At 46.7% G+C, this 15,995-nt stretch overlaps 1 protein-coding gene across 6 annotated transcripts in view; it reads right to left on the minus strand.

Moving 5' to 3' along the window:
• Positions 1–4,252: 4,252 nt before the first annotated feature.
• LOC144149999 (uncharacterized) overlaps positions 4,253–15,995 on the minus strand; it is an 86,038-nt gene continuing 74,295 nt past the window's right edge. For 5 of the 6 annotated variants that reach the window (XM_077681767.1, XM_077681769.1, XM_077681765.1 and 2 more), the window contains one exon: positions 4,253–4,626. In XM_077681767.1, the coding sequence (XP_077537893.1) occupies positions 4,356–4,626 (271 nt within the window). In that variant the 3' untranslated portion in view covers positions 4,253–4,355. The remainder of the gene's footprint in view (positions 4,627–15,995) is intronic. The other variant, XM_077681771.1, reaches the window with a different exon arrangement.

Consider the following 15,995-nt stretch of genomic DNA (forward strand, 5'->3'; position numbering starts at 1 on the left):
TGAAAAGTAATGGTAACGTAATGTCATTACTTTCGGCCTACTGTAATTTCTAATGTAATTTAATTACATTTTGAAAAATTCTACAGAAGTAATGAGTAATGTAATTTTATTACTTTTTAGAATTTTGCCATCTCTGGATTAAGCTTCCTGTACTGCGGATTCTGCTACAACATACATTCAGATATAACAGACCAGTTAAAAGGTTAGCAAGCCCATCTTTGCACCTATACAGAGGACTTTTCAGGTGCATACAACCTTTCATTTTATGTTTGCAGTGTTTGTGTTTCTTCTTTACAGAGGTGACCAAACAAGAACAATTTGAAACAATTAAAAATAATTGTGAATTAGAAGAAATGAAACTTTGCATCCACCTGTAGTATATGTAACTGATATCTTGGCAGTCACGTGAAAGGATTTAAATTTTAAATGTTATAGTGCAACAGATCAGATGTTCTTATATGAACGATACCATAGCTGAAACATAAAAATGTAAGCCCCCATACAATATGGACGGCTAAATCACCAAGCTTAGCAACGAGACCCTTACTTGCCCTTCACTTGTATTAATGTTCGGACAATGAAAATGCAAGTGCAGCTTGAAGAAATGAAAGAGTAGTAATACTATATAGGTGACTGTAAACATGGAGAGGGCGCCATACCACAGGAGCAAAGAAAATGCAAGACCCATGCGTGTGATTTTGTGAAGTGCCCCATAGCATCATAGGAAGATAAAACAGCTGAAAAACCCGCCACACTGAAGGTTTGTTGGCGTTAAAAACCAATCTGTTTCAGCTGCAACTAGATTTTGAGAAATGACCAGCATACTTTCTTTTTTCCCTGTTTTGTTTTTAGTAGCCGAGAAGAATGAACTCTTGCTATAACGGACCCCATCCACGATTCCCTCAAAGTCTGTGGCAACCAGTATTTGGATAGTTCATACTTCTTTTACAGCAGACTGAAATCATTATCACTATGATGGTCTGTCGTAACGAGGTTATAGGCCTTATGCAAAAGTGCTGCCCTCTGTCGCAGCCGAATCGAACCCTCGCTTCGACGCCATGTTTAAGGATAGCGCCGGTCGGGAATACGTGTGCTACAAGGTGCTGCGCGTGCGTGTTATCGCTTCTTGGTGACTCGCTGCACGTCTCGTGCTGTGTTGTCGCACGTAATGACTGATGAATGGTGTGTGGACTTGTCTGCGTTGCCCCGGTTCCCGTCCGGCTTCGCGGATACATATTACGCGTCCAAAACGCAATCGCAACGGCACCAGGAGCGCAGTTACAAGTTCGCCACCGAATCGTGCGTTTGCCTGCCGACGATGAAGACGAAACGGTGCGCCGGGTACAAGTACTCTTGGTTTGTTGTTATTTGTATGTGCTTTTGAGTTTGCGCAGAAGTTCTTTAATGGTGCCTAGAATGAATTACATTCTGTAGCTTACCGAGCCATCAATGGTGCCGCACGCAAATCGAAGTTTTGAAAAATCAGTCGCTCGGGCAGCCGCAACACGCGTGTTCCGTTTCACTTCTTGTGCGTTTCTTGTTTTATGCAATAAATATTTGGCTCACGGCTTTTGTTTGTTCAAGTAGCGCCGGGGTATCGTGTTTTGCAACAAACAGTGCGGTAAATCGTCCTTATGAAAGCGAAAAAACATTGACGAATGCTCGCTCTTCCGCAATTCAACTTTGCGCTTGTTTTTGTAACAGCAATCCTGGGTCGCTCGCAAAAAAAAAATCCCGTTTTTAAGAAATCAAATAGCACTGCAATGCTGCAGCCCGGTGCAGAGTAAATTTTCGATTGATGGAAGCGTTTTGAATGAAAAATAAATACTAAGGAATTCTTGCCACGATAATGAATGTGCAGATTACAAACGATCGAACACAGTTGGTGATTAATTTTGGTGATTGTAATCGCAAGTACTATACGATAGGTTCACCTAAGGAAGGTAGCAAAGAAATACTTGCTAAAATGAGAGGGTACAACCGTGGTACACCCCAGAGAACAATGTCTACGAAACAGCTACCCCCTCCTCTCCTTCGTTCTACCTCCTCAATTATGCACTGAAAATGCTCAATAATCATTTATTGCGCTAATTGCAGAACTAAGGCATACAATAAATGTACCTAAACTGCGTCTTTTTCCATGTATCTTTTTTCATTAGAAGGGCATCTTTTTTTTGCGCAGCGGTTTTTTTTTTGCGTGTGCTTTTCGCCAGATAATCGTCATTCATGGCAAGAAAAATCGCGGATCAAGCGATGGTTCGTGTTCGGCACGGAGTTCGTTCACGCGACCACTCGAACTCATTTTGCAATGCATTTGGTGTGAACGCAGAATGCTTACATCGCGTGCAAACTTCTCTTCGTTGTGAGAATGTAAAGAACGGTATCTTTCAAACAGTACATAAAGTACGTCCGGACATGAACTGTAGCAGCGACGTTCGCCTTGAACTCGCAAAGCATGTAAACACAGCGGTTTCACCCTCTATGTTCAAGCCAGTTGACACTCCTGCCTTCCGAGGGATCAAATAATTTCAAACACCGGACCAGCAAGCACGAACGCTAATTTATCAGTATTACACGCACGAGCGCTGGCCGTTCCATTCAGCATTCGCTGTAATTCTTTTTATAGCTTCGATCGCGTTCGCGCCGATCACCGAAGTAGTAGTCCGCAATCGCCGCTGCGTTAGCGCGAGGTCGCGTTCGCGCCGATCACCGAAGTAGTATAGTCCGCAATCGCCGCTGCGTTAGCGCGAGATATTTCTGGCATATTGAGACAAGCAGGCAATTTCTTTGGTAACCCCTTTCATATCACACGGACACAATTTGTTGTTGTCATTGTTACATGAACGAATTTTACACGGATACGATTCGCCGCGCGCGCGACACGCACGCGCGGAACGCACACACGCGCGCGCGACACGCGATAAACATTAATACTTTGACTTCTAGCATTCTTACCTTTGCCCCTTGAGCATCCTTGTTCCCACTTTGTGTGCAACATGGCACACAACAGTATGTAGGCATCCTGGACGACAGGAAACGATAGATCGCCGGGAACTCGCTACAGTTCGATGCTCCGCTTTCCAGTTGAGCCCTTGAACATGGCGGTCGCGCTCGCGGTGGCCGCGAGAGGGCAGCAGATTTTGCATAAGGCCTATACTGTATATGGGTGAAACGTGTAGTCATGAACAAATGAAAAGAGAACATGAAAATATGAACAGAGCACAAAAAATCATAGATTATGGGCATTGGACAAAAGATAACAGCTGGCTAGTGGTATATTTGGGCACACATAATTTCAATCCTTGTTGCTGTAATAAAGCCACATGACAATTCCACTTCAACAGGAAGAAATCACGCTATTTGTAAGTTATGGTTCATATTTTCCTGTAAGCATTTCATTCGTTTGTTACTGTACATCTTTACTAGTTTTTTGTCGGCTAGTTTCTTTCCTGATAACAATTAACGTGCCTCGAGTGAAACTTTTGGGCACCACTGCATAGCTTAACTCATTTGAAATAAAGTGGTTAAGATGTTTCCTTGGGTGCCTGTAAAATGCCACTTTGTTGTGAGAAACTCGTTTTGAAGCCCCCCATCGAAATCTTGCCCGTCAAACTGGATAGTACAGAATAAATGTTTCCGTATCTTTGGTAAAATAATGCTTACGTTATGTAACCGAAACAGGTACATAAGCCCGACATGCTTCATAAGACGGACACGTATCACCATGATTGCCCGCTTAACGTAATCCAATTTTGTGCAGGCAACATGGCTGTAACCCACCAGAAATGTGCCGTCATTTTAAACCCTGGTGGAGCACATTTGGAAGCGATTTTAGCTGTGACGTAGTTGTTCCCAGCACCACCGCAACCAGACCACCCCTACTGAGCTTTGATGTTCAGACATCTGAGGCCGACCGTTCTCTTCCTGCGCTGCGGAATATGACCACCTCTGCAAGTGCGCATCAGGCCACGTTTCTTGCTACCTTGTCCACAGACCTTACCCTTCGCTGCTGGAACCTTCTTGTGTTTTCAAGCAACAGTCGACCAGCTACCGAAAAATCCCAGAAACGACCCTTGTCCTGTTCAAAATACTCGCAGTGATGCACTCTCTGCGTCATGCAGAGCAACAGCTGGCCGCTGTGACGAGGCGCACGGGCAACTTCTGCCATTGTCGGTCTTAAGTTGCATTCGAATGTCTGTTCCCTTAAAACAGGGGGAAAGGTACGTTGAGAGGACAAGTGAAAACTGCAGGATGCCTCACAGCCTCTGAACTTTATTACTCCAGCTCAATACCACTCCATCCTGTCAGCGCCGAGACTATACTGTCACGGCAGTTCTCCGGCCGACTCCTTGATATCATGCAGGTTCAGGTAGCGCCTTACTGCTCTCCAGCAGTCCTCGTTCAGGGCATCTAGTTGTGTGCTGCCATCTTCGCGCGCATGGCAGGAGACTCGTTCCTGCACGACTCTGGCGAGACGCATGAAGTCGTGCAGTCCCTCCGTGCACCGCAGTCCCTCCCGGACCATGGCAGCCGCCTGTGCCTGCCTCGTCCACCTCCTCCAGCCTGGCCACCTCTTCTACCAACTCGGGGTGGCTGTGCATTCGGTCCAGGGCCAGGGCACAGTGCCTGTGGCAGGGGCGGGGCAAATGGGGGAAGGTGCGTTCAGGGCCATGACAAAAATGCAAGACCGGACACAGGCAACGATGCACTGAGCAGTTCAGGTTATTTATATTTACACCCCTCTCACATGGCAAATGTCATTTGAATTATATTACATTAGCAATAAGTAACAATTAAAAGGGAATGAGGTGAGGTTTGATAATGATAGCAGAGACGATTGGGAAATTCTCAGAATTGTAAGATGATAATGTGCGTGCTTTTGTAATGTTTTTAAAGGTACAGAAAACCGATTTCTTTCGAGCATATTTTCTTTATCTGCAATCAAAGAGCATCACTTAGAAAGCCTTAATCTGCAACGGTTTTACTGATAGCATCCTGGAACATTTGAAATCAAAATTATTAGGTCTACTAGCCATACGTGTTCCGCCAAAAGTAATGCTGCCAACCATAGCCGTGAGCTGTGCGACAACATACTTTTAACTGCATGGGACATTAAAACGACCCTGCAAGACTTCAGTTAAAGTAAACCTGTGCGACGTTTCGATTACACTGCCAAGGATACCTGAGGTAAAAAATAAGCGTGCACGTGAAGCGGTAAGCGCGCAAATCGCTGTGACAGACGCGGAAAAACCACCCGCACTCTCAATTCTCATTATGCACCCCTAGCACGGCCTAGACGACGCCATTATGGCCATGACTATCCTATTGGCTGTCATTGGTCAACTTTGCAGCTCATTTCTGGCATTTCCTATGACGAGCTGCCGTCGTGTACGCATAGTTTTGGTGTTTATTTTATTTATTTAGAAATACTGCAGGCAGCATCACTGCCCAAGCAGGAGATGGTTACAAAAGGTGATTATACAATGCATGTTTAAATGCACCAACACTTGTACACTTTTGAAATATTTTAGTGCGAGTGAAGTACGGACATATGGCCTTGCTGTGATTGATCCTCAATGACCGTTGTGGTGGCCGGTTTTGTTGTCGTACAGTAGATACAAAAATTTGAGGCGGGCGACCTGGCGGCGAAGTTGAAGTGGTTTGAGTTTTGAGTGTACGCGGAGTTTGAGTGACGGACTCAATACTCCCCTTTCAACGAAATCGCTTGAAAACAAATGTTTATTGCTTCAAAAATGCCCACCAGCCTCAGCACGCGCTTGAGAAAAGCCAGCTATGCCTGCTTTTTTGTGGCATCGGACCCGAAATAGCCCCCTCCTTGTTGCGGAGAAAAGAAGAAAACTCCCTGGCATGTAATATATCGAAGGCCACGAGCCGCTTCTCTCGCCGAGAGAGCATACAGCTTTCACCGCGTTGTGCGCGGTCGAGATGAGAGGGAATAATTATTGGCGATTTCTCATCGCGCGTAGTTTCCGTGCGGAACGGATTTTCATAATTGTTACGGGAGGAGATTGCTGGGACCGTATGCTTTACCCCAAAAGTATTCCCAGTAGTAGACGGTAACTGTTACAGGGTTTCTTTAAAAGAGGGATTTAAAAACTTGTTATTGGGTAAAACAATTTGCTACCTTTCATAATATTTCACGGGTTTTCGGAATGACGCGCTGAAATTGACGATATTTGGATACGTAATGTAGTTTCACGTTTGCACGCCACATGGCGCTACCTTTGAGACTTCAGAAATTTTAGTGCAAACTTAAAATTTTGTTATCCGCCTGTTTGTCAAAAAAGTCATTCCGGTTACTTCAGTATATACAACGCTGGCTTTCATACGAGCTAGAGGACATGCACTCCACAAAAATAGGTGCCTGTCCCTTTAAGCATTTACATCTTTTCAAACTAGATAAATTACTTTGTAATTGAGAAAGTGGAGTTTCGTTCTAGGTGCCATTTGCAACACAATCCGAACCAAGTATGAAACAAATCCTCATTTAAGTAGCAGCAAACATGATGCAACTTTGCAAAGGTGTTGGCTTTTTAGACTTTCTCGGGGTACCTAAACACCAAAGTTTTGGTCTGTCTCTGTCTGTCTGTCTCTCAATTCAGTCACCTGGGAAGACGACAAAAGAATTCCCAAATGATAACTTTACATAGGCAAAGCCTTTCCAGACAGGCTGTGTCATGTGCATTCTTTTGGCTTGTTTTTTTTTCTTGCTCTTTGAAGACACGCGAGCAACAAAGTCGTGTTCATTCTCTTCGCTACCACCTCCTTCCTACACATGTACACCACAATAATTCCCAACTAACGAGAGACTAACAGCCTCGCTGCAAAAAGTGCAGCTCAATACGCCACCCAGGGCCACAACGTTTTATTTTGCATGCACCCTCAACAGCGCCATCCCAACATTCACCTGATGTTCCCTCTGCAGCGCAAAATCAGGCACGGATGACACCTCACGCAACTCATGCCTTTATTACACCACTATCTGCTCAGATGGGTTTTGCCGACTCAAGGACAATTGGCTGTGCAGCACACCTCTTGAAGCTCTGGAAAACGACGACGAAGTGAAGTGATGCTCGGCCCGCTCTGCGCTTTCTGGATTATTTGTGCTCTCTCAAGACTTATACCGACAACAGGTTATAATTGTGTTTTCCAACGTTCACGATGTTGCCCACGGGCTCCGCAGAGCCGCCGGAGCTTCCCCATTTGTTTGTTACACTCCTTGCCCAAGCAACCACGGACGTCCAAAAAAATTACGCCCACCTACCCTCGCGGGAACCCTGGTGTGATGCTACGCTGAGGGGGGTTCAAGCGCAAGCGGAGAGCAACCATCGACCGAAAGGCCGCCGAAGAGCGGCACACCGGTTATATGCCCAGCGCGCCCGAAGGAGAGGAGACGGCGGAGAGAGAGTGCCGCGGCTATGACGCAACACAATCCACTTTAATCCAATCCAAATCTAATCCAAGTCAGGCCAATCCAATTCAATGCCCCTCGCGAGAGAGTGTTCACTATCGGAGAGGAGAGGGGGAGAGTGACTGCGGACAACAACGGACGCACGCGGACAACGGACGCACGCAGGAAGGACAGGGCCGCCGACAAGAGATGCTCTGAGCGTCGCATCTAAAAACAGCCGAACATGCCATGCCAAATTTAGATGGCCACTGTACGTACACTGTTCAAAGGATATACGTTTTCGTGCATCCAAAGGACATCCTCCCGTGGACGTACAAAGTTACAACGAAGCATCAAATTATGGCAAAACTGATTCTGCACATGGCATAAATTTATTCTGAAATTGATGAAACATGCAAAAATGGAACAGGTCCTCTGCTTTTCCATTAAATAGATTTTGCACATCAACACTCTGAATAGTATATTGCAAGTTCCATCTGTGTGTACTGTTTCCTCTGTGTGTTACTGAAATTAAGCCTACTTTTTCTTTTTTGAAGCACCACACCGACTCCAACGATGATCTCTTTAGTGTAGGGTAAAACCCGGCTATAACGAACCCGGATAGACCGAATTAGGGTATATATCGAACAAAAATATTTCAGTTACGGAAATACATGGGAAACATATTCCTTATAACGAAGTTCACATCCGATATATCGAACTCTGCGCGCCTAGAATGGCCGCCAAAATTCATAATCTCGGAGCGGCGATTGAGATGTGGATTGGCCGCGACCACGAAGCTAGAGCCTTGACTGAGACATTGCGCCTCGCACGGCGTGACGTGACGCCCAATACTTTCCGTAACTGTTTCCGACGCGCGGGACTCACGACGGAACCCGCCCTGTCAGCGAGTTCGGACCAAGACAGCAGCATCGGTGAACTGTGGGAAGAGCTCGCCAGCGTTCCCGATGATGTCGCGAGTGAAATCCGTCCGACGCTTATAATGAAGTGCTTTCGGCAGTCGATGTGCCCCGCCAATGCATCTTAGATTTTTGAGGACGCGGACTCGAACTGGTGCAAACAATGTTTCGTGTAGAGAATGTTATGCTAGTTGAAGCCGCCAAAACGAAAGGGAAAACAAAAATCACGCTTTTTTTTGCAACTTGGGCAGTTAAGGCGGAAAGTAGCTTTATTACTTGCAATAAATGGATTATTTTGGTATGGTTAATGGCTACTTTACTGTGTTCGTTTCTGCATGCAGGGATGGTGGAGTTGAGGAGGGGGGACTACCGCGCAATGCGAACTCGTAACAATAAGCTCGTTATCGGCGGGTTCGGCTATATCGAACTATTGGATATATCGAACTAATCACGATGCATATTGCAGTTCGCTATAAGCGGGTTTGACTGTATATAATGTGAGAACCGCTGACATAAAGCGTGAAGCAAGTATACCATGTTTGTGTATACTTATCTGGTAGTGGGTGGTGTTGTGCAGTGTAGTATTCGTTATAGGAACATATGCTTCTCGTTAATGCACCATTAGTGGTTCTGTAAATTTTTACTGAAAGTCTGAAATACATTCAATTTCGGATGTCTGAATGGACGTTCAGAACTGTTACAGGGTTCGTACGGGCTTCAAAAGCAAAAATTCAAGGGTTTTCAAGGACTTTCAAGGACCAGAAAACACATTTTCAAGGCCCCCATGTAATGTTTTATCTGGGATTATTTATTTTCAACACTATGCAAAATTTTTCTATTGCCCAATACCTAAGTACATTAGTGCACATTTAGATATGCGCTAACGGGTTCGTGAATGCTCCCCCAGCTTTATTTTTTATTTTACAGTTGGTATTTAGAGGTCTTCCTTTTTTCTTGGTGTTTTGCTGAGGCTGCTTGATTTCAAAACTTAGTTACTGTTACCTGCATCTTCTGCTTTGTCAGCAAGAGTATGAGCTGAAATTAAAATAGGCAAGTGTTGCTGCAAGGCAGGATGAGCTATGTACACATCCACCATTTGCCCATAAAAGCAAACGCAGATGGAGCGTACGAGGCGCAGAAAACATGCAAGGAGCGGCCGTTCACAGACTAGATGGAACATGCAAGATAGAGAAGAGAAGCCGGCTTTCACTGGATTGTATCGTGACATAGATTCTATTGAGGAGTGCTGCTCCCAATGTTGCCGTGTAATAATGACAATCCACCAAACTCGTAATTTCACGCAATGCACTGAAACTTGATTTTTACAATGTTTCTTTACATTTTAAACACCTAAAATCCACAACAAACACTTCAAATTCTTGTGAAAAGACAGGGCCATTGGTTCTCTCCAGAAAAATCAAGGGTTTTCAAGGACCATTTAAAATTTCCAGGACTTTCCAGGCCTAGAAATTGACACTTCTAAATTCAAGGGTTTTCAAGGTTTCCAAGGACCTGCGCGAACGCTGTGTTAAATCCGGACGTCCCACGGACATAAATGGTAGGTCCCTCGGCTCTGAAATGGACGTCCAGTGGACGCCCGCTAGAGCCGGAATGGACATACATTGGTAGGCCGACAGACATCTGGTAGTTGCTTGAGTGGCTCGATGGCTGCAGCTGCTCCTTGGGCACTAGGACTACCGTCCACTCCTAATGCTCCGTAGAGTGTGCCTCTCCAACCTCCTGAACATTGCCCTCTACGAGGACTACACCACAAGACGCGATTGTGCCAAACGCACTGATATCACAACTGATGTTATTGATCACGAAATCAGCTCAATATCTTTCAAGTCTTCGACCACCATAACCCATGAGTACGCTAATGACGGCACTCTTCTCCAACAAGGAGAAGTTTCGACTTGTGCCTTTATAACGGTGTCGAGGATCTAAAAGATCTCTATCTGCCATGGCAAGCAGTGGCGCTCCAAGTGCCCAAAAGCATAGTATTACTGTGATCTGAAGGCCACTGGATTAAAAAGATTCTTACTCACTTCAATCCACTGTCGCTGAAAGAAAGCCTGAAAGGTAACGTACCGGACGGGGTAGGTGCAACCAAATTACAGGCTCAACCTTATGGATTGTGGGGATTCTCCCCTGTGGGCGCCCACGTTAGGCCGTTTCAAACTGCCGCGCGCCACCTCTCCTGCCATCTGGGAACACACGGCAGAAAGACTGTGCGATGGAGGGGGGGCGTGGCACATCTTTGGGCACGCTAGATAAGGGCAGCGGTGCTTGGTAGCGGGGGGAGTTGCCGGCCGGGAGCGCCGCCGGTCACAAGAGAGAAGCCACCGCCGTCAGCCACCTCGAAGAAGACGCACGTCAGCAAGGCCCGCCGTTCGTCCCGCCGTACCGTAAGCCCTGGGACCCTGAAGTGCTTTTGTTATGTGCTTGGTTGATTGTATCCCCTGTTCCATTTATATTTCATTTTCCACTGCTTGAGTAAAGCGCAATTGTTCCTCTTGCAATGTTCTGTGCGTGATGTTTTGACGAGGCCGTTGCCTGAACCCCCCTCGGTAGGCAGAACTACCTACAGTGGCGCCCAACGTACGAGGCCGTTGCCTGAACCCCCCTCGGTAGGCAGAACTACCTACAGTGGCGCCCCACGTTGGGCGCCACTGTAGGTAGTTCTGCCTACCGAGGGGGGTTCAGGCAACGGCCTCGTCAAAACATCACGCACAGAACATTGCAAGAGGAACAATTGCGCTTTACTCAAGCAGTGGAAAATGAAATATAAATGGAACAGGGGATACAATCAACCAAGCACATAACAAAAGCACTTCAGGGTCCCAGGGCTTACGGTACGGCGGGACGAACGGCGGGCCTTGCTGACGTGCGTCTTCTTCGAGGTGGCTGACGGCGGTGGCTTCTCTCTTGTGACCGGCGGCGCTCCCGGCTGGCAACTCCCCCCGCTACCAAGCACCGCTGCCCTTATCTAGCGTGCCCAAAGATGCGCCACGCCCCCCCTCCATCACACAGTCTTTCTGCCGTGTGTTCCCAGATGGCAGGAGAGGTGGCGCGCGGCAGTTTGAAACGGCCTAACGTGGGCGCTCACAGGGGAGAATCCCCACAGGATATAGACACACGGAATGCCGATCCTACCGAACGCCTCCTGCAAATAACAGCCATCAGGGGACATTACCGTGTGTGCCTATGAACCTCGCCCAGCAAGCTGTGCTGTTAGAGTTATCAGGGGAGTACTCCAGGGCATCTTCAACATCAAAATACACGACAGCATGTGGCAGAGAACACTAGCACGATCGATGTGATGCATGGGAACATCAGAGGTTATACAGATTATTTTCACCACTGACACGAGACCTGAATCTGTCACCCTGGGACACAGCCGACACCAGGTTTCCGACTACAAAGAAAAGCCGGTGCAGTGCACCCGATGTCAACGTTTTGGTCATATGGCCGGAACATGCAAGCGCAAGTTGTGCTGTCCACACTGTGGAGACGACCATAAGCTGAAGACCTGTACTTTAACTCAGAAGCGCTGTCCAAACTGTAGCAGGACTCATGAGCCTGACTTGGTCCAACGTTTCGACAAGAGCGAAGCATCTACAAGTACAAGAGCCAAAACAAAGTGGGTTACAAGGCAGCAAAGGTGGCGGTCTCATTCAAGAAACACTCCACGCATCAAGATACCAAAACACGACAGAAAAGAGGCAGAGTCAAAACACCGATTTGGCTTTTCTGAGTTCCCGCCGCTACCACCACCTGATCACCTTCCTCAAGCTCCAACTCCTCCCACTGCTCCTGCTGCCCCTTGGCAGCCCACCTGGACACGTTCTAGCCAAGACCGCATGAGCCGGTAGAATGCGCAACCATCTATGAACTCTGGCTCATCAATACTCTTCCTCAGTGATGCCGTACGGTCAGTCCTAGCACCTCTCCCATCTCCTGTGACTCGTGTTATTCTTACTTTACTTGACATCATTACCTATTCCGTCGAAACTGGCTGTAACTTCTACTGCGAGTGCTATGACGGTGCCGATGCAAACTCTTCGGAATCAGGCAAGAGTGTTGCAGTGGAATCCCTGCGGACTATCATCCTGGTTTTCTGACTTTAGGCAACTTATCAATAAGCACAGGTTCCCAGTCATCGCTATTTGAAAATCCAGGCTGCGTCGGGATGTCAGTCTTTCGGGATACTCGCTGTATCGGTCTTTGACAAGCTCAGAAAACAGCAGAGTGCTCCTTGCAATTCGTAATGACTTTTCTATAGCAGAATGAGGAGCCAGATGACTCGAATGAGTATATCGTTGCAACGGCGAAGTACAGTCAGGTGGCTTTCACTATAATCACTGCATACATTGCACCTAGGGTAAAGTTCAAAGTTAAGTGCCTGCAAGCCCTCTTGGACACTATACCGCCGCCGCACTTGCTTACAGTAGACTTCAACTCGCACTATCCACAGGGAACGTACAGGCTTGAAAAGCAAAAATTCAAGGGTTTTCAAGGACTTTCAAGGACCAGAAAACACATTTTCAAGGTCCCCATCTAACGTTTTATATGGGATTATTTATAACTTTTCCAACATAACGCAAAAGTTTTTTATTGCACAATACCTAAGCACATTAGTGCACATTTAGATAGTTGCTAATGGGTTCGTAAATGCTTCCCCAGCTTTATTTTTTATTTCATGGCTGGTATTTAGAGGTTTTTCTTTTTCCTTTGTGTTTGCTGAGGCTGTTTGATTTTAAAACTTAGTTAATGTTGCCTGCATCTCCTCCTTTGTCAGCAAGAGTATCAGCTAAAATTAAATCCGCAAGTGTTGCTGCAAGGCAGGATGAACAATGTACACGTCCACCATTTGCACGAAAAATCAAACGCAGATGGAGCGTATGAGGCACAGGAAACATGCAAGGAGCATGCGTCCACAGACTATATGGAAGATGCAAGATAGAGAACAGAAGCTGGCTTTCACTGGATTGTATCGTGACATGGATTGGATTGACATGTATCTGCTCCCACCAAACTTGTAATTTCAAGCATACACTGAAACTTGATTGTTACGATGTTTCTTTACATTTGTTAGCACCTAAACTCCACAACAAACACTTTGAATTATTGTGAAAAGACAGTGCCATTGATTCTCTCTGGAAAAATCAAGGGTTTTCAAGGACCATTTAAAAATTCCACGACTTTCCAGGCCTTGAAATTGACACTTCTAAATTCAAGGGTTTTCAAGGTTTTCAAGGACCTGTGCGAACCCTGTATAATCCAGCTTGGGGCAGTGTCAAGACGACACCAAGGAGAAGCCGTCTGATCGATGTGGCCAGCCAAGCAGGACTAGCAGTGCTCAATGTGTCGTCGCACGTTCCTTTGGAGGAGGGCTTCAAGTGTATTGGATATGACTATGGTGTCTACTTCTCTGCTGCTTTTCGCATACTGGTATCCAGACATTGAAAGCTTCGGAGCAACCACATCCCGACAAACACCATGATTGATGGAGTACGTAGCGGTACCATCAAGCAACTTCTCCCGACTAAACTGGACGACCTTGCAAGACATGCTGGAGTATTATGCTGATTCACTGTCTACGAATGAAGAGCTAGGGGAAGCTATTGCTAGGGCCTAGTCACAGTTAGTCAACACAGCGGAGCTTGGTGCCAAAGGTGGGGGCACCAGTGGACAGAGAATAAGAACGCCTTTGCGAGATTCGCAGGAGAGGAGAGCGCTGTGTGAAAAAAAATATAATCAGATGACATTCGAGCTTCAACGCATGCCCAGAAGCACATTGAGAACTTGAAAAAGTTGGCAAGACAGCGTTAGAGAGAATTTTGTTGGAAGCTTGATCCCCACAAACCGCTGACTCGCCTTCGGCAAATGTTCTGCAGCCTGAGAGCAACACCGAGTCAAGCTCACCAGTCTTTATCAATAGCTCTCCAGCATGGCGTCAGTGAACTGGATGTGGCTGATGAATTTAGCGCCAAGGTTACAGCTGCCCGGAGCTCTGCAATGATATCAAAGGTTTTGACTGATCGGCTGTCCACTATAAATGCTATGCTCATGGATGAATTATTCACGGAGCATGAGCTAATCGCAGCATTAGCGTCTGTTCACCTGCCTTCTCCGCCGGGTGCCGATGGTGTTACATACTCAGCTTTGTGTTTCCTTGTACAACAAGTCGTGGCACACAGGCCGTGTGGAAGCAAGCTGGAACGTTGCTCGCCTAGTAGTGGGCCTCAAACCCGGAAAAGTGTCGACTGACCAACTCTTACCGCCCTATTGCTCTACTAAGCTGCGTAGGGAAGGTAATGAAGAAAATGGCGCTGCAGCGAATCATCTGGCATGTTGAGGACCAAGAAGTGTGCCCCCCAAAGATGTCAAGGTTCAGAGAAGGAAGTAGCATCGGCAATGTAATTGCTTTGATGAGAAACATTCATCGGCAAAAGGCGGCAAAAAATATCTCAGTAGCTGTGTTCCTAGACATTAAGGCAGCTTTTGATAGCAAGCTCATGAAGCTATTCGAAGGGAAAAGACATTTGCAGGGCTACGAGGGTGGACGCACACTGGGCTCTGACTACTTGCAGAATCGGCATGTCTATATGACCACCAATGAAGGCAACACAAGGTGGCATGAGATTACACAGGGCATCCCTCAAGGCGGGGTTCTAAGTCCTGCCCTGTTTAGCATACGCATGATCCGCATCACGAAAGTACTACTCTAGAGTGTCAACATATCTCTCTATGCTGATGACATTTGTGTCTGGGCTTCTGGCAAAAAATGGAGACGTATACGATCCAAACTGCAAAAAGCTCTTCTTGAAATTCAAAAGTACCTCAGTACCTGCCGGGCTGCTCCTTTCACCCAAAAAAGTGTGCCGCAGTTGCCTTCACGAGGCGGGATGTATCCCGGTACCGTCTGGTCATAAATGACACAGAAATAGCGTACGTTCACAACCATAAATTTCTTGGAGTATCATTAGACCGATCATTACCTTGGGCCCCCCACATCTGTCACCTACAATAACGCATGCACTCATTTATGCCCATTTTCCTGATGTTGACAGGAAAACCATAGGGCGGCTCAGTGCCTTCACTATTGCGACTTCATAACGCACTATTTCTTCGCCTTCCGTGGTACAGCCTCCCAGCACTCATCGGTTTGTCGAAGACAAACTTCTCAGTGCTAGTGTGCACAGGCTCAAGTTCTGCACATCTACCTGGGCCTTCCAAGCTGCAAATCCATGAATGGAACTCTCTGCGAAGGTGCATGTCAGCTCAGACACTCCAAGCTCAAGAGTTCCTTCACCCCACCCTCTGTCCCGTAGCCTGGTGTGCTGACCACCCTCTAGGACATGTGTCTTCCCCTCGTGTATGGAGATTCCTACCAGCCAACTTCGAACGCCTAAGCAAGCCTGCCTTTCTGCCATGGAAATCTGCACTGTGGGATATATGCCTCACCAAATTAGGTGTAGACAAGGAATCACCTCTGCCCGAACAAGCCTTGCGATACTTGACGCTCAAGCACATCAGCTCACGTTACCTTGGCCACGTTCAGGTATACACAGACAGATCTGTGAAGTCTCACTCATCAGCTCTTGGGGTATGGATTCCGTCGGTGGAACTAACAGTGCAAGAGAAACTTCGTCACAAGA

This window comes from Haemaphysalis longicornis, unplaced genomic scaffold (assembly GCF_048455015.1).
Source record: "Haemaphysalis longicornis isolate Haplotype H1 unplaced genomic scaffold, Haemaphysalis longicornis Haplotype H1 scaffold_8, whole genome shotgun sequence".
Lineage (NCBI taxonomy): Eukaryota > Metazoa > Arthropoda > Arachnida > Ixodida > Ixodidae > Haemaphysalis > Haemaphysalis longicornis.